This window comes from Tauraco erythrolophus, chromosome 26 (assembly GCF_009769465.1).
Source record: "Tauraco erythrolophus isolate bTauEry1 chromosome 26, bTauEry1.pri, whole genome shotgun sequence".
In the NCBI taxonomy this organism is placed as follows: domain Eukaryota; kingdom Metazoa; phylum Chordata; class Aves; order Musophagiformes; family Musophagidae; genus Tauraco; species Tauraco erythrolophus.
Window position 1 is genome coordinate 3,503,331 of NC_141490.1, and position 25,599 is coordinate 3,528,929.

Sequence of the window (25,599 nt, forward strand, 5' to 3'; positions counted from 1 at the left end):
TGTCACTTGGTCCGTGTAGGGCGCTGTCTGCAGCCGTTCCTGGTGAGCGATGAGTCCTGAGGTACAGCCTCCGCACAGGGGTAGGTTCCGTTTGCAGCGCAGCCTCGTGCAGGCATTTAAGGGAAGCGGGAGGCTCGTAGTGATCTGTCAGGTCGGAAAGAGGAGAAGGATGCCAGCCCCTGCCAAAGATGAGGTGAAGTGTCGGGAGGCAGTTGCAGAATGGTTTGTGGGTGGCTCGTGGCAGAGGGGACGGGAGGGACGTCAGCCTCGTGTCCTCTCCCATGCCAGGTGAACGGCAGCCACGTGAGCATCCCCTTCGTCACGGGGCTTTCGACGAAAATCTTCAGCCAGGAGGGCTTCCTGGTCATCGACTCCAGCCCTGACATACAGATCCGCTACAATGGCTTTAACGTCATCAAAATCACCATCGGGGAGCGACTGCAGAACAAGGTATGCGGCCTCTGCGGCAACTTCAACGGCGACCGGACGGACGACTACGCGACGCTGCGGGGAAAGCCGGCAGTCAGCAGCGTGGTGCTGGCGCAGAGCTGGAAGACCAACGGCATGCAGAAGAGGTGAGCGGTTGGATGGCCCTTCCCTGCCGGGAGCGGGGCTGGCTGCGATGGAAGCCCCTGTGATGTGTCTGGTCCCCACAGCTGCAACGAGCTGCAGTACTCGCAGTACGCCGCCTCCTGCGACAACGTCCAGATCCAGGAGCTGCAAAGTGACAGCTACTGCCTGAAGCTGACGGACATGAAGGGCTTTTTCCAGCCCTGCTACGGCCTCCTGGATCCTCTGCCCTTTTATGAGTCCTGCTTTCTCGACGGCTGCTACAACCACAGGAAGGTCCAGCTGTGCGGCTCGCTGGCTGCCTACGGCGAGGCCTGCCGCACATTTGGCATCCTGGGCACCGAGTGGATCGAGAAGGAGAATTGCTGTAAGAGAGCTGGGGGCTGTCCGGGTCGAGGGGAGCCGTGTCCTGCCAGGACCACAACCGGCAGGAGAGGGAGAATAGGGCCAGCGGGGCAGGGGCAGCCTGTGGCGGTCGGAGGTGCCCGCCCCACCGTCTGAGGATAAAGATTGTGTTTGCGCTCCGTCTTGTGCTGTTTAGCAGGAGTGGTGGAAGATCCCTGTGTCGGCGCCGACTGCCCCAACCGCAGCTGTGAGCTGGACAACGGCGGGGAGCTGTGCGGCTGCATCGAGCCCCCACCCTATGGCAACAGTGAGTCCTCCGGTCAGGGCCCCGGTGTCGGCTCCAAACAGCGTGATCGGACCACCGGGGCTTCGGAAAGGGCAGTGCCAAGGGTTGGGACCTCAGTTCAGGATGGGAGCAGGGAGCAGGTTTTTTGGAGCGCGCGTTACGGACATCTCCGGCTCGGGAGAACTTTGAACAGCAGGGACATCAGACGGGCACGGCGTGCTGCGGGAGATGATCCCGGCCCGTTTCTGGCAGTGGGGAGGAGGGCTGGGAGTGCCAGCGGCCTGGGCCTGCGATGCCATTTGTGGTGATCTGAAGCTGTCGTGTCTTCTCCTCTAGCCACCCATGACATCATTGATGCGGAGGTGACCTGCAAAGCTGCCCAAATGGAGGTGTCCATCTCAAAGTGCAAGCTGTTCCAGCTGGGCTTTGAGCGTGAGGGGGTGCGAGTCAATGACCGCCACTGCCCCGGCATCGAAGGGGAGGACTTCATCTCCTTCCAGATCAACAACACCAAGGGCAACTGTGGCAATGTGGTGCAGGTGAGCCAGGGCATGGGGCACACGGGGCTGGGAGCGAAGGCCGGGCTGTTTGTTTTGGATACCCTCTAAATCATGACAACTTGAAGGCAGAGGAGGCAGGGGAGCGTGTGTTTAGGAGGCGGCTCGATGGAGCGAAAGGGACCCGAGAGTTGGCAGGCTTTGTAGCGTGCGCGGTCTTTCGACGTAAGGTTGCCGTTGCCTCGTCGACTGGCGTCCTGATCCAGAGGATGCAGGAGGAAAGACAGGAGTAGTTGGGAGGCTGAGGAGAGTGGTCTGTGTACTCCGAGCTGTTACGTTTGCGAGGAACTTGTTGGTATGGGGGGCATTGAGGCAGTGCAGCTTCAAGCCAGCGGGCACTCCTCCTCCATAGCAGCTCAGCTCAATGTGGGGGTGGGGGTGCATGTCAGCACGAGCAATGCTTGAGAGGTGCTTTCATGGGCTGGGGATCAAGGAAAACAGGCAGGTCCTGTAGAGTAAGGATGCTGCCCAGCAGTTCCTGGCCCCACCACACTGTACCCTTTCTGGCCAGAGGCAATGCAGGGGTGGCGGGACTCACGTAGGGCCTGAGGCATTCGTTGGGTGCTGGGGGAGCAGAGACGGCCGGTCTTGAGTGACGCCCTGCCTTCCTGCTGCAGTCCAACAGCACGCACATAGTGTACAAGAACACAGTGTGGATCGAGAGCGCAAACAACACGGGCAACATCATCACCCGGGACCGGACGATCAACGTGGAGTTTTCCTGCGCATATGAGCTGGATATCAAGATCTCCCTGGATTCCGTCGTGCGGCCGATGCTCAGGTAGGAGCAGGGATGAGCCTCATGGCTGGTTCCGTCCCACAAGTGTGGGAGCACACGGGCAGAGGGCGAGGTGCCGAGTCAGGAATTTGTAGCCTTTCCCCTGTCCGAGCCGGTATTTTTTGTCATCGGTAGTGTGATTAACCTGACGGTGCCGACGCAGGAAGGGAGCTTCACGACCAAGATGGCCCTGTACAAGAACTCCTCCTACAAGCACCCATACCGGCAGGGCGAAGTGGTGCTTACCACCCGGGACGTGCTCTACGTGGGGGTGTTTGTCGTTGGGGCTGATTCCAACCACCTGATCCTGATGCTGAACAAGTGCTATGCCACCCCATCACGTGACAGCAACGACAAGCTGCGCTACTTCATCATCGAGGGAGGGTGAGTGACTGTGGGCCGGGTGGCCCGGCACGCCCTGTTGGTTTCCATCGTGTCTGTCGGGGAGGGTGTGCGACGGGGCACCCGCATCAGTTGGAGTGGTGGACATTTCAGTCAGCGATACAGTTGACCAAGATCTGGGAAGGGTGGGGACTAGTGAGCCCATGTCGTTAGTGCAGGAGTTAGTCTGTAGGAGACAGGAGGATGTAGATCGTGGCGGAGACCTCTTGGGAAGCGGGAATACAATGAAGCTGGAAGCATCAGAGAGAGGTAACACTCCGAAGGTGGGGTGCAACACCCTTGTCCAGAGGAGGCGGGCACGGTGGGATCTATGCGCTCCGCTGTGGGGCCCCTGGCAAGGGACCTTACAGGGACAGGGGTGAGCGGCGTCCTTTGAGGGAGAGTCCTGGTCACGGGAGAGCCAGAGAGAGAGCATCGGTGCTTTGCGCAGGTGTCAGAACATGAAGGACAACACCATCGGCATAGAGGAGAACGGAGTGTCACTGACGTGTCGCTTCCACGTCACTGTCTTCAAGTTCATTGGGGATTATGACGAAGTTCACCTCCACTGCGCCGTCTCACTCTGCGATTCAGAGAAATACTCCTGCAAGATAGTAAGTGGGACAAGCATCGAGGGATGGCTCGCTCGCTTTCCAGGGCTCTGGCGGAGCGAAACAAGCCCGGCTGACGCAGTGTCAGAGGGGCAGTGGGAGACATAGCCCCAGGGGCGAGGCGGAGAGGGTCATGTGTCCCTCTGGGTGCCAGGAGGAGAGCCCCACCACGGGCAGGTTGCCTCGGCACCCGTGCTCCGCCAAGCCTGCTTGCGAGGGGTGCAGTCGGGGGTCCCTTTGGGAGCTGGGCCGGATGGAGGGGTGTGGAGGGGGCCAGGGCAGCAGCCGAGAATGACGGAGGTGGTGTTTATCCCCATGTAGAACTGCCCTCAGCACACGAGGATGGCCAGCATGTTTGCTGAGGAGCCCAAGGAGCAGATTATCTCCGTGGGGCCTATTAGGAGGAAGCGTAAGTGTGTGGGACCCCGAGGAAGGCTGTGAAGGTTTGTTTGCCACCCGGGTCGAGCGTGGTGGTGTGCCACAGGGCAGCGCCCGGGTGTGGGCTGATCCTGGGGCACTGGGGTGAGGCAGCCTACTTAGGTGCATCCCAGGGGGAGAGGCTGTATCTTTGTGCAGGAATCGAGATAAGTGTAAGAGAGTGCTCAGGGTTTTTTTTTTTTTCCATGGGGAGGTGAAGGCGGAGGGTGTGTGGATGCCATTTGGACGTGTGGGCTGTGTCAGGGGTCTGCCTTGCTCGGAGATGTGCATTCCTAGGGGCCCGTGGGTGGTCGAGCAGGAGACTGTGGCAGCAGGGCAGGGGGTGGGAGCTCAGGGTGGCGCGCTCCGTTTTTGGCCATGTGGCCCTATGCTGTGGGTGCTCCTCTTTGTTTCCCTGAAAGGTCCCTGGAGGGTTGTGAGCAGCAGCCTAGCTGCTGCTTTGGGGTCATGGAGGATGACGGGAGCCTAGCCGGGTCATGGCATTGTCCTCACGCCATGCAGGATGTGAGGGTGTGCCTGGCAGGAGAAGGGTGTGCTTTTGTGGGCCCTGTTGTTGTAGCAGGGAGTGTTGGTCTTAGGCCTCCAAGGACCAGGCACCTGGGGGAGCATCACTCAGGTGTCCTCCTTTGCTCTTTGTGCCCAGGATCGGACTGGTGTGAGGACAACGGAGGCTGTGAGCAGATCTGCACGAGCCGAGCGGATGGGCCCCTGTGCAGCTGCGTGACAGGGATGCTGCAAGGCGACGGCAAGAGCTGCAGGGGCAAGTACCAGGGGTGTAGCAGGAGGAGTCAGGGCGAGCGTCGAGGAGGGCTTCCACACCCATGGCGAGGGGCCGTAGGGGTGAACAGTGCGGGGAAGGTGGTGGGAACGTGGGGTGTGTTGCAGACAGGAGGGAGGCAGAGGGCAAGGAGCCGGATGCACGCCATTCCCAGGGGACAGAGGTGCCTGGTGGCATGGCGCCTGAGGGCTGCGAGGCCAACAATCGAGCGCGGGCTGTGAAGAGCTAGCAGGCACTCAGTTGCAAGAGCAGTGATGGCATGGTGTGGAGCAGTGGCAGGGTAGAATCCTGAGGCCAACTAAGGGACCAGTGGGAGCGGGGCCAAGTGACAAAACGAGGCACCTGGGAGTGTGCAGGACCGGTGCATTTTGCAGGGCAGCCAGGATGTTGTGAGGGAGGGAGGCGCCCATTGTATGTGTGCCAGGGCCCCAGCTTACGCGGGTGTTATTGTTGTGTTGGCAGCCTCCAGCTCTTCAGGGGAGCACCGTGCCCGAGCAACCCTTCTGGTGGCAGCCCAGCTGTGGCTGTGGCTGCGCGCAGCTCTGCGGGACCTGACCTCGTAGGTGTGGCTCTGCCGCCCAGCCAAGTACTGTTCTCATGTCAGCCCGAGTCTTTGTAGGGTAGGAGACAGCACCCCCACAGTGGCCAGGCTGCCACCGACTTGTCCTGCTGCATAGAGACAAAAGAGGGACTTGATCTGGAGAGAGAGCGGACGCAGACCTGGACATGATGGCAGCGTGTGGCAGGCACCACGACAGCAACAGTGAAGCAGAGCTGGATGTTTGCTGGCAACAATGTGGGACTAGAGGGTTTTTTTTGCAGGTTTCTGGCACCCATGTGGGACTTGAGGGTTTTTTTTGCAGCTTTTTCCCAGGCTTTTCTTTGTAGCCAGCACTATGGGTGGCCCGCACCTCTGTCGGTAGCGTTGGCAGGCCAGAACAGGTGCTGTCCTCTCGCACAGACAGCTGCCAGTCTCCAGGCTCCTCAGGAGCTGCCGTCGGTGTCTTGGGCCAGAGGTAGGTGTCATGGCACAGGTCATGGGCCGGAGCAGTGTGTTGTCGGATGTGAGAGCCAGAGAAACGAGGGATGGAATTCCCTCTGGTGTTTGTGGGGCATGCCATGGCAGAGTTTCGTGAGGGTGAGAGCGGGGTCGGGTTCCGCAAACGTGGAGCAGTGTTGGGATACGGAGCAGGAGAGTCGAGAGTGGCCTTGGGGTGCTGATGGTGGGGGGGGACTGTCTGTGTTGGTGTCTCATCTTGTGTTTGTACTCTGTGAAATGGCTGCGTGGGAATAAAAAGCGTTGTAATTCTTCATATGCAGAGTGGTCCTGTGTGATGGCGGCAAGGACGGGGCAAGGTAGATGGAGCTGGGAGGATGCCGGGGCAGGAGAGGGTCCCGGGAGGGGCGGCGAGTGGGGTTTTAGGGTGCGGGGCCGTGTACAGGGACTGCCAGAGCTGAAGCCCTGGCTGGGGCTGGAGGAAGGAGATGCGTCCGTGCTTTGTTAGGGGAGTCAGATGAGCTGGAATCGGCAGTGGGTGAAGAGTAGTAAGGGGTTGGGGGGAGGGAAGGGGACACCCGCCGTCTCTGCAGGGGTCCGAGGGAGAGCTGAGGAGGGAGGTGGCTGGAGGTGGGTGGCAATCGAGTGAGTTTCCCCTGACACTGGTGAGTGACAGTCTGCATGCCTGTTCCACGGCTGCTCATGATGCCCGCACCCAGCCAGGCTTCAGCTCAAGTCACGGGCCTGACAGCTACGCTGGACAGCACTGTGCTGGCCCACACCACCCACCTCCCTTTAGGACACAGTACACACAGCTTTTTGCCGTCCCACATACTGGGCCCCGGCTGCTGACGGCAACTTGATGCGTTGGCTGCTGTTTCAGCACTGTGCCGCCCGGTTCCCTACAGCCTTCCCAGCAGAAGCCGGGACACGACCTCACCCAGAGACTGTCACTCTGCCTCCTTGAACCAGGTCACGCTACCAACACCCCACTGGGCCACCATAAGTACGGACACCCACATCAGCTGCACCCTGCCTGGAGCACTCGGTTCCCAGCCGACTCTCTGGCCCGCTCCCTGGGTGCCAGCCTGCTGCCCTCCACTTACACCCCGCTCGTCATCGCGGCACTACCCCCTCCTCTCCTGCATCGGCCGGGCACCGTCTGCCCACACCTCCCCGACGCCTGCCCCCACGTGCGGACCCGACGCCACCGTGCCCATCCACGTGCCCATAATGGCACGCTGCGTGCCCACTGCGCTTCCACGGCCCCACCCGCGCCCCACCGCGTTGCCCTCGCCCTCCGGGACCTGCGGCTCTGCTCACGAGCGCTGCCCGCCCGTTGCGCCGCGCACGGCAGGGAAGGGGCCCCGCACCACCGGCTCCCTCCCTCGGACACCACCCGCGGGACCCGGGGACGCGTCGCGGCCGGGGCTGTCCCCGCGCCCCGCCCCCGCGCGACGTCACCGACCGCGGTGGCGCGAGCCGCTCCGCCGGTGACGTCGCGTGGCGCTACCGGGCGGCCCCGCCCCGCCCCGCCCCGCCCGCCGCCACGCAGGGACCCGCAGGCAGGTAAACAGGGAACGGGGGCGCGGGGCCGGGGCGCGGGGGGACATCGCGGCGGGGGTGCCGAGCGGAGCGGCCCGCGGCGCGGCCCCGGCGACGGCTGCGCTCCCCGGGCGCGGCGGCGGCGCCGCAGCCCCCGCGCTGGCGCGCACGCAGCCCAGCCACCGGCGGGCAGAGCTCCGCACCGACACTGTCACCCAGCGCTCGGACCCGCGGGACGCCCCGTTTCCGGCGCCCCCGCACCGGGCCGCCCCTCCGCCGAAGCTCCGTCCCCCGTGGCGGCGCGGGGAGGACTCGTCATCCCGCCCGCGCAGTGCACCGTCGCCACCCGTGCGCGGTCCCGTCTCCGCCGGGAGGTTTCCGCGCCGGCACCGTGACCCCCGACGAGCGCGACTGACATCGTCCTGCGGGACCTGACGCCACGCTGGGGGCCCCCCGAGACGGATGCCACCTTGGTCCCGCACCCCTGCGTACCACATCCTGCCCGAGAAAGGGGGGGGGGGGGTCGCTTCCCAAAACCTGCGTGCCCCTGCCCACCCGTTCCCCTGCCCTGGACCCTGCCAGACGTGCCCTGTCCCATGGAGAGAGGACACACAAAAAGGGGAGCCCCCACACCCCTGTTGCTGCTTCAGTCCACACTTGACACCCCTACAACCTACATCTCCCAGAGCCAGCTGTGCTGACCTGGACAGCCGGCACCCCACCGGGCACCTGATCTTCCCTGCCACTGAGACCGGGCCCCTACAGCCCCAGGGACACACAGAGGCCGGAGACACAGGAGACACCTTCTGCGCCTCCTGCGACCGGTCCCATCAACCCTCTCTCTTTCCCACAGGAGCCACCATGGATCTGGTCCTGGACGTTGCGGACCGACACCTCCTCACACCCTACGTGTACCCTGCCGGCTGGCCTGAAGGCGAGCCATGCCGCCAGCTCATCAGCCTCTTTGTCATCACCAACCTGGGGGCACTCACCCTCTACCTGCTCTTCGGCACCCTCAGCTACTACTTCATCTTTGACCACCGACTCAAGCAGCATCCCCAGTTCCTAGAGGTGGGTGCACCCCGCGCCGCCTCCCCGGTGCGTGGACCCGGCCTGCCCGCGCCGCGTGCCGATTCGCCCACGCCACGCGTCGCCAGTGTCCCTCCCTCGTCCTCGCTGTCCCCATGGCCCGTTTGTTATCTGCTCTCTGCTCTCACACACATCTCCCGCAAACCGACCCCCGACCCTGCAAACCACTCACAAACTGCCCCCCGCCTTGATCACCAAACCGAGCCCCTAGAAACCACCTGCCAACATGAGGACACAGAGACCGACTCAGAATCCGTCACTGACACGGGGGCCCAGCAGAGACGCTGGACTGCCCGGTCCTCGTGAGTCCCGGCCTTCTCACGCTGGACGTGGGCAACCCTTCCTGCCCACTAAACACCCAGCCTGACAGGTATGCTCGTCACATCCCGCTCTCTGTCCTCGACCACCGCGAATGGCCTTGCTCCGGCCACAGTGATGGCACCCGGGTCCCCGGCTGCTCTAAAAGTACACCGTCCCCACATGCACCCACACTGACGATGCCTGCCCCAGTGCCCTGCGTTCCCTTGCACACATCGCTTCCTGGGCGATGGCGACCTGAGCTCCCTCGCCTCAGTGACTGTCGCTCACGCACGTGACGGCTCGAGACCAGCCACTGGCACTCACGTGCGGACCGATGCCCATCTCGGCACGCTGCTTTTGCAAGTCAACGGCGACCCAGCCTGTGACAATGACCATGCCTCTGGGGCCTCCGGTGCCCTCCCAGGCGGTGCCCTCCCAGACATTGCCCTCTGTAGCGCCTGATGGGAATCAAGGACCGCGCATGCACCATGCTAGAGCTGGTGCCTGGCACCAACCCTGCCCTGAGTGCAGCGCTCCCCAAATGGGTGGCACGCCACGCCACAGACGTTGTGGCAAAGCACTTGCGTTAAAGGCAGCCGAGACGCCGGCCCTCCCTACCTCGCGAGGGGTAGGGGCGTTGGGGCTCTTGGGTCTCTGACTGGCTCCCGGTATGCCCGCAACCCCTGACCTGTCTCTTCCGCTGCCACTTCCCGCAGAACCAGGTGCGTCGGGAGATCGCCTACGCACTGCGCTCCCTCCCCTGGATCAGCGTGCCCACTGTCGCCCTGTTCTTCGCCGAGGTGCGGGGCTACAGCAAACTCTACGACAACATCGAGGACTCTCCATACGGTCAGCCGCTCCCCTGCACCTCCCCGCCAGGCCAGTGCCCTTTCCCCACTGCCCGAGTCGCCTCCCACAGCCGCACCCCAGAGCGGGCCATGTTCCCCCACTGCCGATGGCACACCTCGTACGAGCCCCGCAAAATCCACCTGGGTACCTCCTGCCTTGAGCTGGTCCCATCTATTTGTCCCACTCCCAAATTCCATTGAGGCTCACACAAGGAGGTGCCCACCCCTCACTCCTTGGCTCGAGGATGCGGGGCTGCGGCCCGCACAACACACACCCCCTCCACAAAAGGCGGCCTTCCCTTTCCTGGGCACAGCTCCCGACCGACCAGCACCCGACTCGCTTTCCCTGACTCGGGAGAGACCGTCCGACCCCTCCCCATGTCTCCTCGTCGGGATGGACCCCGCCGCGAGGGCTGTCGCGCCTCTCTGGCCCTCGCCGCCTCCTGGTGCCCGCGGGCACCGCCTCTAACATCCCTCTTCCCCCAGGCTGGTTGGGTGTCTTCCTCAGCATGCTGTCCTTCCTCTTCTTCACCGACATGGGCATCTACTGGATACACCGTGGTCTCCACCACAAACTGTTCTATAAGGTAGGAGACAGAATGGCGGGATCCTGGCTGCAGCCCTGCCACATCTGCCAGGGAACGTGTGCCCCGGGAGAACGGGGGCTCGCCCCGGCCGAACGAGGCCTCGCCTCGGTCCGTGACGGGAGCCGAGAGCCCCTTAGGGCCCGCTCCGGGCACGCGTTCCTCTCCCGCCCTTCCGGCAGCAGCGGCCCTCGGCCCCCTTGGCGCCTGGGCGGTCAGTCCGTCCCCAGCCAGGGCACCCCACTAAGAGGGGCCGGCCCGCGCCTTGGGGACCAACGGCATGCCCTCTCCCCGCAGCGCTTCCACAAGCCCCACCACCTCTGGAAGATCGCGACGCCCTTCGCCAGCCACGCCTTCCACCCCGTCGACGGCTTCATGCAGAGCCTCCCCTACCACGTCTACCCCTTCCTCTTTCCCCTGCACAAAGTCACCTACTTGGGCCTGTACATCTTCGTCAATGTCTGGACCATCTCCATTCACGACGGCGACTACCGCGTCCCCCGCCTCCTGCGGCACGTCATCAACGGATCGGCGCACCACACCGACCACCACTTGTACTTCGACTACAACTACGGGCAGTACTTCACCCTCTGGGACAAGATCGGCGGCTCCTACAAGAGCCCCACGGCCTTTGAGGGCAAAGGCCCCCACGACTACTTGCGCAAGCTCCAAGAAAAAGGCTCGGGGAAGCCCAACGGCACCCCGGCTGCCAAGACCGAATAGGGTTCCCCCAAGCCCGGCCTCTCTCCAGAACAAGATGCCTTGGCTGGATCTCGTCCCGTTCCTCCCCAGCCTCTCGAGACTACTTTCCCACAAAGAGCCCCCCATCCCCTGATGACGCCACCAGTGCGGGGCGAGTCTCGGCACCCGAAACCACTCGCGTGGCAGGGGCGATGCGCTCGGAGGCCAACGGGTGCTCACAGCCCGGGCCGGCCTCCCGCCCTGGACGGAAACCCCCGGCTGCGCGGCCCCGTCTCCGCTCGATATGAGCGCTGAACGTTGGGTCCCTGCCGCATCTGACACCGGCCGACCTCGGAGATCCCTCGGCACGACCCGGAGGACGACTTCCCTACTGCTCCTCACGGCTTCCCCTGGGCTGCTGCTAGATCGCCCCATGGGCGATTTGCTCGGCAAGGCCTCCGGCTCTTGGACGCCTTACCCCAGTCTCGCGTGGCACCTGCGACGGGTCACTTTCAAGACGCGGTGGCCAAACACGTGCCCCTGCTGCTCCCCGTGCTCAAGCATGCTGCCTCTCACACAGTCAACGCCACCCGTCCCGCTACCGATATCGAACACGCCGCGAACCCCTCCCCAACAGGGACTCGCGTGACGGCGGTGGATGGCTTTGGCGAGCGCTCCGGCTCGCGCCTCATCCCAAAACGGCGGCGTCTGGCCTCGCTGCTGAGTTACGGCCTCACTCTGCACCACTGCCCTGCCCTGCTCCCCGTATCGCTCCCCCTCCGCCTGCCTTTGGATCTCTGCGAAGGTCCCTGCGCTGCGTTGGTACCGTGCTGTTGCACTACAAAAAGAGCTAAAGCATGGCACAAATAGAACAATAACGCGGCATGTGGCAGGGTCTCCGTCCATCCATGCTGCGCGCCATCGTCACCAATTCGCCGCTGCCGTCGTGGAGTCCGTCGGGACAAGTCGAGTCGAGAGGAGAGGCGGATGACGCTACTTTTTTTTCTGAGCTGTGTTTCGCGAAAAAAGCCACAGGCACCTACCTTTTGGAGACGGCGCGGGTCCTTCCAACGACTCCTCGGCAGGGAGAGGGCTCGGCCTTGAGACGCGGCGGGACTCCTCGGTGCTTGACGTGCTCTCCTCCTTCCTCTCGCCCAGGATGTCTAGGGGTGCTGACGGAACATGTCCCAGACACGGCATGCCTGTTGGACAAAGATGTGCTTTGAGTCCCATGGGTCCCACAAGCTCCCTGACAACTTTCGGGGGGGGGGGGGGCTGGGCAGAGGAGGAATGGGTGCCTGGAGGTGAGGGGCAGGGGCTTCTCGCTCCAGGGTTCGTGGCCGGCTTTCCCCCTTAATGTCTGGTGTGCTTCCTGCTGAAACCTGATCGCCCGGCCTTTGAGTGACTCATGTTCAATAAATCTCACTTGCCAATTCGGCTGCCGTTTGGTCCCTTTGCCCTCACTCCCGATGCCGTACAAAGCCTGCTGGGCACCCTGTTTCTCCCCTATGACACCCGCAACAGTCTTACCATGCACCGTTCCCCCAGCGAATATGTGCATCGCCCCCTCCCCTCCTGCCAATACGGCCAAGAGGACAGGGAAAACATCACCGAGGGCCAGCCCCTCCAACCGCTCCTCCCGCAGGTCGGCCATGAGGACTCGACCCCTCCACGCTTGACGTACAGAAGTCAAGAGCCTCAGAAGCTCTACCGGCACCCCTGTCATGTCCCATCTCACGTGGCTCTGAGGGCGTGAGGTCCCTGTACCGGCCAGGCGAGAAGGACTCGGGGGAGTGGGGCTCCCCAGCCTCCCACCACACTGACGGGAACGCCCTCAGTGCCACCGTTCATGGTCGGCACAGCTGGTGCTGCCTCCGCTCCCTCAGACCTCCCTATGCATAACCAGCTCCCTGCAGGGTGACCGTGCCTGGCTCTCGGCTTCCCCGCCCTGGGCAGGATGCTGATGGCGGTACCGCTCCTGACAAACCCGACGCTTACTGCCACCGGCCTTGCTCTCACCAGGCACTGTTAAAGGACACACAGCAGTTTCCCCCTAGGGCAGATTCCACATTGCACCAGCCTGCCATGTTGTCGGCCAGACACAACTGCCCAACAACGACACGGGCCTCACCAGCTGCCCCGTGCTCATCATGGCAGGAAAAGGACACGACCCTGGCAGTGCCCAGCAGCAACATTGTGGACGGTGCCTCGGGCCTCACCTCGCTCTCCCTCCCCGGTGGGGGCCTTGGCCCTCGCCCTGCTCTTGTCCCCTGCAAATATATCCGGACCCGCACAAAGCCGTAGGGACGGGCTGAATTTCACGGAGGGCTGTTCACACATGGCACATCAGAGTACAGTGTGCAGGCATGTTTCCCAGGTCCGGAACAGCCACGTTCCCATGTCTGGTGAGCCCCCTCTGGCTTCTTAGGGACACAAAAACCCTTAGAGTATAGGATCTCAGTGCTCAGGACACGGACAGACCTGGCCATCAGGATACGATACGCCTCATCTGATTCCCATCCTTTTCTCTGTTTCCCAGATCGTGCAGGTTGGTAACTTCCCCCAAAGCACTGCTGGCACTGGCACTTTATCTTGCCCTGGTCCCCCCAGACGACTCTTCACATCTCGCGGAAACCAGCACTCAGGCACACGGCCACTTCACTGGTCTCCAGAGCTGCGTCAACCGTACAGGGGACGAAGGCCCCTCTCGAGGTCCCGCGCCGTGATGATGGACTCTCTGCTCCCCACCCCATCTCAGCCATCCCCCCTGGCAGGGTATGGCTGGATGTGTCACCGCTACACTGTGCTCAGAGACACTGGCGACATCTCCCATGCCGACCGCCCCGGGAGTCCCGTTCTATGGCCGGCACGGTCCCTTGCCTGGGTGTGCTCTGCTCTCGCTTCCCCGCGACAACTCCTTCTCCCCGACATGCACGGCAGCCCTGACCGGTGTTCGGTGTTCACTGATTACCATGGAGCCCAGAGAGCTGCCAAGGGTCAAGGCAAGGCCCAGGTCAAACAGTGACGACATCGCTGACCTTCGCTAACCACCGTGCCAAGCAGAGAGATCAGGACCTCCCGGTCATGCGCTGCCATGCCGAGGCCACCGGCACGGTACATGGTCTCCTCTGCACCCTTAGGGCACTGTGCCGCCGTGGGCAGACACGACTCGGCATTTGGGACCCTGATGCTGCTGTTGCCACCAGATGGAGGTGTTGCTCACAGCACGCTGGTGGCAGGAGCGGGACCTGCACGGATGGCTTTCCACTCCCTCCTCTTGCCCCAAAAGCATGGCGCTCAGAGGCAGGAGCGGCTGTGCCACGCGGGCTCTGCTGGAGGACACGGGCGGCTGGCCCGGAGCCGTCAGAGACTGCACGAGGTGCAGGGGCACACCAAGGACAATTCCATGAGACATGCGGAAAGCTACGGGGCCCAACGGGACTGCCCTGCTGCCATCCTTGCATTGCTGCCGTTTTTTCACTACTCCAGTTATTAAACCCAAGACACAGACCTTCCCGCTCACCTCCCCCCGAGTCCAGCTGATGAGCCCTGACCCAAAGGCAAGGGTCGTCACCAAAAAACCTTTACAGACCTGGTATGGTGCACAGCTTCCCCTGCCAGGGGTCAGCCGCCTTATACCCAGATAGAGAGGGGAAGAAATCCAAATCTGAGTGAGTCCAGCTAAACCCAAAGCATCGTCACACCGTAGGCTGCTGCCAACCAGCAGCGTCAGCTACCCACAGACACGGGTGTTGTCCCATCCCATCCGTCGCCCCAATTAGCTGACACCTCCGTCCCTGCCCACGTTCGCTGCCTGTTTGGCCCATCTCCTTTCCCTCCTCGGCTGTCTTGGGGAACCACTTGCCCTTGTGGCAGAGCACCTTTGCTGGAGCTCTGCGAGTGGCAGGATCTGAGAGCTGTAGGAAATGATTACCTCTGTATTTTAAGCCAGAAGTTCCTGGCTTGAGAGCACAGAGAGAGGAAAGGAAAGGATTAGTGACCTGCAGGTCTCGGTTTATGCCCCATTGAGAGATTTGGCTCCTCTGGCAAGAAGGCTGCCAGTTGTTCATGTCAGATCTAGAGGACCCACAGAAGAATGCCTCAGTGACTGCTCAGAGCGGGGCCCTGCAGAACTTCCCCAAGGACGGGCGCTGTGGCACGCAGACGCAACTTGGCTGCCCCAAGCTCCCTGTCTGCATCGAACGGGATCGGTCCAACGGCTTCCGCTCTCTCGGCAGGTGCTGGATCCCAAAAACGCGAGGTGCCACGGCCCCGAGCAGAGTGGGAGGGTTCGGAGGTCCCATCCCCTGGGACCTTTGGTTCAAAGGCGGGTCCTGCCGAGACCAGATGATTTTGTCTTTGAACTCTCCCTGCATCCTACGACCTCACGACAGGGGCCCGCTTTCCCACGAGAGACATACCCTCACACTTCCCAGACAAGTCGGAACAAAAGGGAATCGCTAGCCCTGCTCAGAGACCTGCCCGCTGGACACACGCCTTGGTTGGCTCCAGGAGCGAGTCTCTCGAGCAGCCCTCCTCCCCACGGCAGCAGCGCGCTCTTGCCCCCAGCACCTCCGCGCACCGAGCTCTCCGCTGTGTCGGGGCTGAGATCAGACTCAGACGGCGGGGTGGGCTGGTTTACGCCCTGACTCGACTCCAACAACATGCGATGCTTCCTTCGAACAACTCTATCTGTGCGCTCTGGGTGAGGCTCTGCAGGGGATGGCTGTTCCAGCCCCCACAGTCCCCTAAATCCTTCGGGACCCAGGGCTGTGCCGGGGAAAGGCGAGGGGGAGAGAGGAAGGAAAACCGGGAGGCCGGGGGCTCCTCGCCTCACTCTCGGAGTTCATGTCATTTGCTGCTGATTAAATCCAGATGTACCTTAAAATAAACTCTACTCCGCTCCCCCTCCCCTTTACAGCAGGAGACGGGCTCTTTTTTCAAGAAACAAAAAATACCTTGGCAAAGGAAACGTATGTTTCCCTCCGCAAAGAAAGAGCTATTCATGGCTTAGCGCTTACCAGCGCCAGGTTCACCCGAGAGGTCCTCGCTACCGCTCCCTCCCTCCCGCACACCACAGCGACCTGGCAGGGGCGAGTCCTGCAGGGGGGACGGGCACCCTGCTCTGCTCTGTGTGTGCACAGACAGTCGCATCGCTCGAAGTGCCCTGTGAGCAGCACGAGAGAGGCCGGCAGGAGGATGGTGAACCCACCACTCGTCGATTTCCTCCATTTAGAAACTGCTACAAAGCCAGTTCCACATTTCTTACTCTGTTCTTCCTCTGTTCCGTGTTTTCAGGGAGATTTGGCAGGGCAGAGCAGGTCATTTTGTGGGAAATAAGGCAGATGCTCGGACACTGCGGTGGTTTCTGCAAACACTGCTTCAGCCTCTTTGGGTCCCTCTCACCTGCCTGCCGTACCCACCGTGACCTCCGGGCCTCCGGAGGGACGTTACACTGAGTCAAGACCGCTAGAAGCTTTATCAGGAGGGCTTATAATTGTATTGACTCGTTAATTGAAATACACTAACTAGGTTTCTAGGTGAAAGCACCTCAGGGAAAGCTCTGGACAACATTTCTGCTATTAAAGCGAGCGAAACAACGGGGAGCGAGAGTGCCTCGAGGCTGTCCACAAGATTTACAAGCTCCCGTTCCTTCTCTGCTGGGTCACATCTGTTTCCTTTGAAGATTGCCCGACAGTGTTAGAAATGCCAGAACGGTGCAAAAGGTAGAGGAGACACAACCCATGAGTTTACTCTCAGCACCTCTGAGCCCAAAGAGGCTGAAAAACAGGTAAGGACTTTTCTCAGTGGCAGGACTACACCCAGAAAAGCACTTTTGGCTTCCAGAGACAAGCCAGGGCTGAGCAAGAGGCACAGCTCACCTCTCCCATCCACTCCCATGGCCACCCTCACTTCCCGTGCCCTTTGGCAGGGGGGACCCACGGACGAGTGGAGAGCTGGTGAGCTGTCTTGGACACACAGACGTTATATCCACATTAAGCACAGTGCTGAGATGAGCCAACACCTCCTGCTGACTGCAGAGCCCAGGATGCAGCCGTACAGAGGGGACCCCAGCTGGCAGGATGGCGGGACACTGACCGCTGGGAGCCTGGGCAGAGCTGGCCCTGGTCCTTCCCTGCCACTTGGGCACGAACCTGCCCCTCTCCTTCCATCTCACATCCCAGCTCCCCCTTCCCACCCCTGCTCCGTAACACCTGAGACATGGCGCTGCCCAGCACCAAAAAAGCCTGCACCTTGCAAAGATTTCCATCAGTAGGGCCACACGAGCCCCAGGCACAGACAAGGCGAGTGTCTCTCTGGAAGGGACGTGCAAGAGGTGCCTCTCGCAGCCTGTGGCACCACCGGGGAAGTCCCCGCGTCCGGAAATCCAGCCCTTCGGCCTGCCTTGATAAATCAGGGTTGCGGCCGCTGGTGGTGGACCTGCATCATCCGTCCATAACCATGCATCATCTCCGCCACGCCGATGAGTTACGAGAGCTGCACAGGCACGCTACCTCTGCTGAGCATTTCATGGGTGAGCACACAGCTAGCTAACGACCCTGGGAGGAAAGAGTCACTTGATTGGCACAGCTCAAACCCGCCTGCTGGGCGCCACAGGTGGGAGAAGTGATGGGAGGGCCCAGAGGGACCCCGGGGGCCTCCGGCTTCCTGCTGCCACTGGCAGCTTGGTGAGGCGGCACTCACCTTCCCAGCTCTGCCCAGGCAGGAAGATGGCAGAAATTGGGGTGCAGAGCTCTGAGGGCTACCAGAACCGTACTGGGGGAAAGTCTGCCACCATAACATGTGAAATCATTTGTACCTTTTCCTCTCTGCTCTCCACATCCATCCACACCTTCATCTTCCCATCCAGAGGTGGACGCAACCCCTCATGGCACCCAACCCACCCTCTCACTGTCTGCCGAGCTGCCCCACTGGCGGGTCCCTCGCTAACCTCTTCTCCCTGGGCCTCGGCGAAGAACTCGAGCTCGCAGTGGGTCTGACCCATCGCCGGGAAAACTGCTTACCCTAAACAGCCCTCTGGCACCTTGACAGTGCTTGACAAAAACTAGACGCAAAGCATTACTGTTGACCCACAGGATAATCCCCCCCATGCATATAGACCGCATGGACCTCATAAATCTTCAGTTACAGGAAACTAAAGTTGTTACCAACAGCTCTTCTTTCCCATGAAATGTAAGACCTAGCAAGGAGCCTCAACCAATGCTCAAAAACACATCACTGCATGAGGTCGGTAGACGTTTAAAACAGCTTCCTGGGGATGGGTCCGTATCAGTAACTGCCAGAACTACCAGACACATACATTAGAAGCTGCCTCAGAGAAAGGAACGGGACCAGGCACGTGTGTTGTGAGCGGGACCTCTGGGAGTGGACACGAGCGGTGCAGAACTTCCACGAGGTCAGAAAAGGTTCAACACTGCAAGCCAAGCAGATCTCACCCTGTGGGCCAACTCCCCTCCTCGTGGTCGATGGCAAGATTAAAGTGTCCAGAAACTCACGGTGCCAGGACAACAACCTCTCCTGTCTGTCCCTGCTCACCTGCCTCAAAACATTGAGTCGGCACGCTCGGCGCACCAGGAGAGGAGTGTGAGTGCTGCGGGGCCTGCTCCGACAACAACTCCCTCCCCATTGTGCACACTGGGAAGCGTACTGCTCGTAAAGAGTGCATGCCCTGTTTTCCCCCTGGCACAGCCTGCAGGTCCTGACACGGAAAGGTCTCGTGCTGCCAGGCCTGGGCGCTGCAGGGAGCAGGGCCACAGTCGGAGGCACTGACGAGTGTCCGGGGCATCCCTGTCGCGACAGGGTCCCTGTGCACAGGGTGCATGGTTACTTCAAGCGTGTGCTAGCCTCTGCCCTGGGACACGTGTGCATCTCTGTGAGCAGCCACACTTTTGGCATCTATTTTCAAACATCCCCAAACCAGTAGACATATGGTAAGAGCAGAAGAGCAGTTGGGGACCGGTACAAGCTGCGTATCGCCAGCTGCAGCAATAGAAGGGAGTCGAGCTTTCTTTGGCCACTGGCAATTCCAGCGCCATCCACCCTGGCACGTGGCATGCTGCGCCTGGATTGCGCTCGCCCTGTGTGACCCTTGCTCGGCCCATCCCTGCGTGACACTCTGGGGGCTCCCCACAGGGCCTCTCACGTGTATCACCTCCTGTGCAGCCACAGGGGACATTGGTGACAACTGGGCCCAGAACACTAGTAAACCCCAGCCTGGACACTTGCACGGGCAACCATGCTGCTTCCCACTGATAACGGGATGCTTCAGGCCCACGTCCTGGGTTGACCCTGCCAGGGGTGGCCAGGGGGGGAAAAAGCAGCTAGGCTTTTTGAGGGAGTGGTGGGAAAACCTCATGCATCCCCCAGGTAGAAACAAGTGCAACACTTTTATTTTACACTATTCGACTCTATTTCATCTAGTTCCACTCTATTTGGCTTTATTTCTTCTCATTTCGTTCGACTTTATTTCATTTTACTTAACTTTCATGTAATTTCCTTCGGATCCCACGCACCCTCCCAGGAGAAGAACGCACACCCGCTGGCGGCCGCAAAGGCCGGTTTCGGGGAGGGGGCCCCGAGGATCCCCCGAGGGGAGCGGGCGGCGGGGGCGGGATGCGGGCGCGGAGCGGCGCCGCTGCCCATTGCACATTCTCTCCGGGCGGCGGCGCGGCGCTCCGCTCCGCCCGGCCCGGCCCCGGCGGCACGAACATGGCGATGCCGAGCAGCGGCGGGGCGCGCCGGGCCGCCCCGCTCCCCCGCCGTCTCCTGCCGCTCCTGCTGCTGCTGGCGGCGGCGGGAAGCCGCGGGGCGACGGGCGGCCGTTCCGCGCTGCTGCTGCGCGCCCCGCCGCCCCCCGCCGCTGCCGCCCCCGAGCCCCCGCGGAGCCGCCGCGCCGCCCCGCGCCCGCCGGAGCCCATCCAGGTGTACGGACAGGTGAGCCGGGGCCGGGAGGGGGGGGTGGGGGGCCGACCCCGCACCCCACCGTGCACGCGCGGGCTCGGCGCAACCCCCGCCCCCCCAAAATACCGCGGGGAGGCGCGTTACATCACCCCGCGCGGCGCTGCCCTCCCCCCCCATCTCCGGGCAGTTGCAGGGAGCGCTGGTGGAGGGGGGGGAACGCGGAAAGGGGGCACGGAGGGCGGCAGCGCTGCCCCAGCCCCGCCGCTTGTCCCCAGTACCGGTGCCGCGAGGGGGCTGGCGGGCAGCCGGCCGCGCCGCTCGGCCTCGGCGCGACGCGCTGCAGCCCCCTCGCCGCCGGGGGTCCGCTGCGGGGTTCGGGGTGGGAGCTTGCACACTTGCTGCTCGGAAAAACTTCCGCCCCCGCAGGGGCTCGAGTGGATCCCGAGCGGGATCCCCCGGGGCCGGCATCCCCGGGGCGCCCGCAGCGCAGCGCCCGGCGGGCGGGCAGGTTGCTGGCGAAGCAGCCCTGTCTACAGCTCATCGCTCCTTCGCTGCCTGAAACTTGCCCCGTTCGCACGGCGGCAGGCATTTAGACGTGAGATACGGCTGATCCCGGCTCGCGGCTCTTCCCACCTCTCCCTCTCTGTCTCCCGGAGCCTTCTCAAACTAGTGCCTGTGTCAGGTTTGCGTTTCATACTCGTGGGTTCGTTCCCAACAAGATGAGCAGCAGTAGCTGCCAGGCGGCCAAGGGCACGCGCTAGCGCGATGGGCCGGGTCGTCCCCTCCCCTAGTTTGCCAGATGGGAAAGCGAGCCCCTCCGGCTGGGGCGGACAGGTGGTGGGAGCAGCTCTTCACCTAGGGATGCTCGTGTTGAACGTTTCTACGCTGGGAAGCTAGACAGAGGGAGGTGACTTCTGGCAGAAGGCATTGCTGTTTGTGAGGCACCATGCCCTTCTCCATAAGAAGGGCTTCTCTCTGCATTTCTGATCCGTACTCCACTGCTCCTTGGAAAGAGGAGGAGAGGAGTTGCTTATCACCAAAAACATAGGAACTGCTATTTCTGAAAGTATCCCTGCTTGGGCACGATTCACTGGCACGTTTTGCTGCCAGGACCATAAGGGCTCCCCCTCACCCCCGCTTTTCCTGACAAGCATCACTTTAGGGGTGATCAGGAATTACACTCGGGTTGCCTGCGTGCCTGCTATGGAAACCTTCAGCCTTACAGAGTCTACTTTGTTTTTTAACTATCCACTCGCAGGACTACACTAAGTTGCCCCATTTGACCCTCCTCGCTTGCGCTACCTGTGCCCTATCACATGCCCAAAAGGCTGCTGGGAGGGTGTGGGGGGACCAGCCCGCAGAGGGACAAGGCACACTCGAGGGGAGGCTTTGAGCCTTCAACTACATCTACATTTGATGCCTCAGCTAGTGGTTTCCTATAACTTCCCCTTTTGCCACTTGCAGGGTGGGAAAGAGCCGGCTGCGAGGCAGGACTGGCTCTAGAGCCACTGGAGGGGCACACGTGGGGCTGGTGCTGCTCCTAAAGCCCTGCTCCTGTTCCCCCGTTTAGAGGGCAGCAAAAGCTGTTCCTACTCCCCTTGAAAATCTGCTTCGCCTCCTCAACGTTTGGCTGGTTTTAGCATAACACAGCTATCCCATTTCAGCAAAAATATGACACTTGTCTCTCATCTACAGAAAGACAGTTGTAGTGCTTTCCCATCCGTCTCCCCATGGCTTTCATCTAACCCGGGACAGGTAGAGAGCTGCTTCGGCAGGAGCAGGCTCTATCCACAGGACATGTAGCCGCGGATTTTAGAGGGTGCAGTAACCCCGGCGCTATCCCAAACAGGACTAACGGGAAGCAGTTGAACAAAGTTTGCCAATGTTTGGTCCTTCCTCGTCGCCTTGAGCGTTCAAAAGGGATTTGCCTGGAGAACAGAGTCGCTCTCACTGGCGGCATGGCACGCGGTTTCAGGCTAGTGTACAAAACCCAGCCTTTCCGCTGCTTTGGGGCAGGACACACACATTTGAAAGCCCAGGTACTCCAGGTCACCAGGAAGAGTTTATTGGCACTAAACAACAGTTCTGAGTTCTCTGAGCACTACAGTGCTTTAATACAATGGACAAAAGGGAGCCTGCATGTCCTAGTCTCCGTCACAAAGCTGAGTGTACAGAATGACGAATGCCTAGGAAGCCAGAAAGCTGTGTAACACAGTGCTCGGGGGTCTCGCGCCTTGTCGCAAGCACCGGGCGATGCCTGTGTCCCCTCTCCCCCAGGTCTCTCGTGCTGCTCTAAGACCAGCAGCAAACCACACGGTCAAAAAAGCTGTTTCTCAGGGACATCATCATGAGGGGCAGTGCTTGGACCAAGCATCCTAGTGCCGTGCCACTGCCGTCCCGTATCTGGGACGCATCCTGCTCCCATGCATTTGGCAGGTCGCTCAGCCATATGCTATGCGCTGGCTCACGCCCCAGAACTCCCTGCCCTTCCCTGGCTCCTGACTGCGGTCCCGACACAGCCTCGTGGGACAGCTTAGAGCCCCGGCTCAGCTCAAAGGCAAAGGAAAGTGTGGCACGTGAGGTCGGTGCTGCCTGACATTGCTGCGAGTGACATCAGCAGGAGACCGGAGCGAGAGGGAGGGACGCGTCACACCAGCCGGAAGTGAGGAGGAAAAGAAAGTCCAAAGCCTTTGTGGCTACTCGGGAGCCAAATGCAGCTTACTCGGCACCATCAGTAACAGGCTCAGAGCCCTCTTGCCCTAGACACCAAAGACACAAGCACAAAACATTACTTGGATTCATCATCCGGATCCTCGACACCAATCACGTCTTGCCGGCCAGCCTCGAACAGCTGGCACGCGTGCCTACGGCAAAACTTTTTGGGAACCTCTACGAACGACAAGACCAGTAGCCTAAACCCCTGTGCCTTCGTGGCTTTTCCCCAGCTTGTCTGAGTCCAAAGTGCCAGCAACCAAGAGACCAACTGCACAACGCTAGAGACCGTCAGCTTCAAGACAGAGCGGGTTTTGTTCCCTTGCACAGCCCTCACCTCTACGGGACTCTTGGTGAGCGTTACCACGGATAGACCGTTACGAAGCAGGCACCAACACGTGACGGGTCTTTTCTAGGACACCGCTGACGACAGAGAAGCATCCCCAGGGCAAGACAACTGCTGCCTACACCCTCCCTGAGGCCAACAGCGCTCCCCAAACCTCTTCCGGCAACCGTGGCACCACACCCTGCCCTCCTCTTCCTGGCACCTACCGAGGCGGCTGCTCATCTGCAACCCCCCTTCCTGTCCCTTAACAGCCTCCGTGCTCTTGCCTACACATCCCTGCTCAGACCTGGATGCAAACACTCGGCTCCAGGATTTTACCTTCCTAGAGTACATCCTCACCATCCCACATACCTCCCATCCCCTCCTGGGGGAAAGCCAGCCATGAACCACATCGCCTGCAAGGACTTCACTTAGTGCAACAAACGAGGAAAAGAGAAGTAGCTGCCTCAGCTGCCTACCTGCATGCCGGGTCGAAGTGTCTTCCGTGACTGTGTGGCCGGCTGTCTCGCGAGTGTCATGTCGTAGCCGCAGCGGGATGGCGAGGAGAACTGCTGAGGCAGGAGGCTGACCTCTGTCTGCTGGTCCTGAGGAGCAAGAGAGAGCATCACCGTTACAGGCAGCATTTACACTGCTGGGCTGCTAATGACAGTCAGGTCTACCCTTTACCTGCACGCATTCCTTTCACTTCTTTGGAAAGGGCTTATCCGAAACCTCCCCCAAAAGCACACACCTCGCAAGAAACCTTTGCCTTAAACCGTGTTGGGACAAAAGACGTCTTATCCAACTGCTGGCAGCTCCCGGGGAGGCCAGCTCCCCCACCGTGCTGCTGCTGCGAGGCCTCGAGCCTCTCCCCGTGCTCCCACCCTGCGCATGGCCATTGCCTCTGTGCCTCCCCATCCCCTGAACCGATGTTACTGCTGCCCGAACATCAGCTCCTCTCTTTCCCTCCCAGGGGGAACCCACTTCTTCACTCTCAAGCTTCCTGTCTCCTGATGATAACCGCTCCTGCCTTTGAGCAAAAGTACCAGGTTTTCATCATTTCCAGGCTGCTTACTGCAAAACAACCTTTTATCAGCCCACCTACTTGACCTTGACACCCCCTGCCCCTCCACACTGATGAAGACCTAAGATGACCTCCTCAGCTGCTAGCACTTGGAGCACCACGTGCTACCACAGACTGCATTAGATTAAAATCAACACCACACCACGATGCCAGTCAGTGATCTTTAAGGAAGAAGTTTTCAAGACAGCTGCGAATGTTAACATCTCCATCTCTGGCACTGCACACTTGCAGAGTACCAAGAAAGCAAAGCACTCCCCAGGAGAGGAGCCCACTGCCCTCACTAGAGCGGCAGGCACAGCTGGGCGCTCGGCCGGCAGCCGTGCTGTGCCTCGTGGGCAGAGCTGCTCCTCAGCTTCGGGGGTCCCTTCCCACAGCCCTCGTGCCATGTGCTGCGTAGGCCTGGGTTGTGCTGGTGAGCTGCCCCAAAATACTGTTAGCGCGTGTTTGGAATAGTGCCTGAGCAGAAAGAGCTGAAGCTTCTTTTGGGGCCATTAGTGCATCCTGGATGGAGAGCCCACCTTAGCTCCCTGTCCTCACAACCTGCACACCGGCAAAGAGCCTTTCTGCCTTCAGAGAACATAGAAAGTGCTTTGTGGGGTAGATGCCATCCAACTACGTGAGCGGAGACATCAATCCTGCTGCGTCAGAATTGAACCGTACTGAATTCTGACCTAGTTTGCCAGCCTGGCAGAGACCTTCCCAGATTAGACTTTAACCTTCTGTAGGCGCCCTGGGTGGTGACAGCACGTCCCGGCAGAGGGATGGCCACGGGCTCCTGGACCCCCCATCCTTTTCTTCCTCGTGTCTGCAGATCTCCCTCCCCATCGCTGCGTCTGCCTGGGGTGCGGGCACCCTTGCCCCTTTCCCACCTGCCCCGTGAACGTTCCCCACATCTGGCACTTGCTGTTGTGCCCAAGATTGCCAGGAGAGACAGATCTCTGGAAGCCGCGCGGTTCCTGCTCCTGGCACCACGGTGGCTGGGGAGGGTATTTGTGTTTTTATTCATTGTTTCCCCTTCGGCAGGTTCCTCGCGGATCCTGCCGTTGGACTAAGTGAGCGTTGCGGTGTCCCAGGGGCATCGCTTAAGCTTTCTGTGGCTGTAATGACTAGCTCGCGGCACGCTTCACCAGCAGCGCTTGAGACCTTTTCCACAGCCCTCTCCCGTGCCTCGGTTACGGGGGAGTGACTTTCATTGGTGCTGATCCAAATTGGCCAGGGCAGCCTCCATTCCCTGCTGCCCCCCACCTCCATCAATTTAGAAGGAGAGCCTGTCTCCAGGACCTTCTGCCCGAGGGATCCACTCGTTTCTGGGGTAAATGGGGCTCCCTTCTCGACCTCGATCTTCCCCTTCTCCTCCCTTTTTCCTTTCCCCTAGAAACAACAGCTAACAGAGAGCTCTGTTGGTGGTAGCAGAGAGAAAACAGCTCTGCAAGCAGATGATTTCAGTATTAACAAAATTAACATGGGCCTGGCACTCTCTGAAATGAGTCACCCGTGTTTCATATCAATGATTTCAGACCTTGGCATTTTCAGTCCAAGCTGCAAGCAGCACTATGGCAGGCACAGACTATATTTTAAAATATCATGGCAGGGCTAGAAACAGATGCTCGGGAGCAGAGCAGAAGGTACCGTAATGAAGCTTTAGTGGGAGCGCACGGGGAACGCAGCGTGCCGGGAATGCAGTAGCCACCCATGACACTCATCCGCGGTGTCGGGCTGTTGCGTAAGCTGTGCCGGGGGGCAGGCAGAGAAAACGGGGACAAAAGCC

General features: G+C 60.9%; 2 protein-coding genes across 2 annotated transcripts in view; both read left to right on the forward strand.

The window, feature by feature from the left end:
- Nucleotides 1-5,562, forward strand: part of TECTA (tectorin alpha) — a 28,633-nt gene extending 23,071 nt beyond the window's left edge. Inside the window, exons 15-24 of the mRNA XM_086626996.1 lie at nt 289-575; nt 657-937; nt 1,112-1,222; nt 1,538-1,740; nt 2,376-2,539; nt 2,672-2,920; nt 3,369-3,531; nt 3,850-3,937; nt 4,610-4,726; nt 5,207-5,562. Coding sequence (XP_086483122.1) covers nt 289-575; nt 657-937; nt 1,112-1,222; nt 1,538-1,740; nt 2,376-2,539; nt 2,672-2,920; nt 3,369-3,531; nt 3,850-3,937; nt 4,610-4,726; nt 5,207-5,307 — 1,764 coding nt within the window. The 3' untranslated portion in view covers nt 5,308-5,562. The remainder of the gene's footprint in view (nt 1-288; nt 576-656; nt 938-1,111; nt 1,223-1,537; nt 1,741-2,375; nt 2,540-2,671; nt 2,921-3,368; nt 3,532-3,849; nt 3,938-4,609; nt 4,727-5,206) is intronic.
- A 2,585-nt stretch (nt 5,563-8,147) lies between these two features.
- Nucleotides 8,148-10,830, forward strand: SC5D (sterol-C5-desaturase). Its single transcript, XM_086627037.1, has 4 exons — nt 8,148-8,357; nt 9,392-9,524; nt 10,010-10,110; nt 10,405-10,830. Exons 1-4 carry the CDS (start codon nt 8,148-8,150, stop codon nt 10,828-10,830), a joined length of 870 nt encoding a protein of 289 aa, XP_086483163.1.
- The last annotated feature ends 14,769 nt before the right edge of the window (nt 10,831-25,599 follow it).

Bases quoted from the DNA above. Each gene is read 5' to 3' on its own strand.
- SC5D (XM_086627037.1), top strand. From the start codon at position 8,148: ATGGATCTGGTCCTGGACGTTGCGGACCGACACCTCCTCACACCCTAC. The intron at 8,358-9,391 runs GTGGGTGCACCC...CACTTCCCGCAG, and splicing joins AGCATCCCCAGTTCCTAGAG to AACCAGGTGCGTCGGGAGAT. The intron at 9,525-10,009 runs GTCAGCCGCTCC...CTCTTCCCCCAG, and splicing joins CATCGAGGACTCTCCATACG to GCTGGTTGGGTGTCTTCCTC.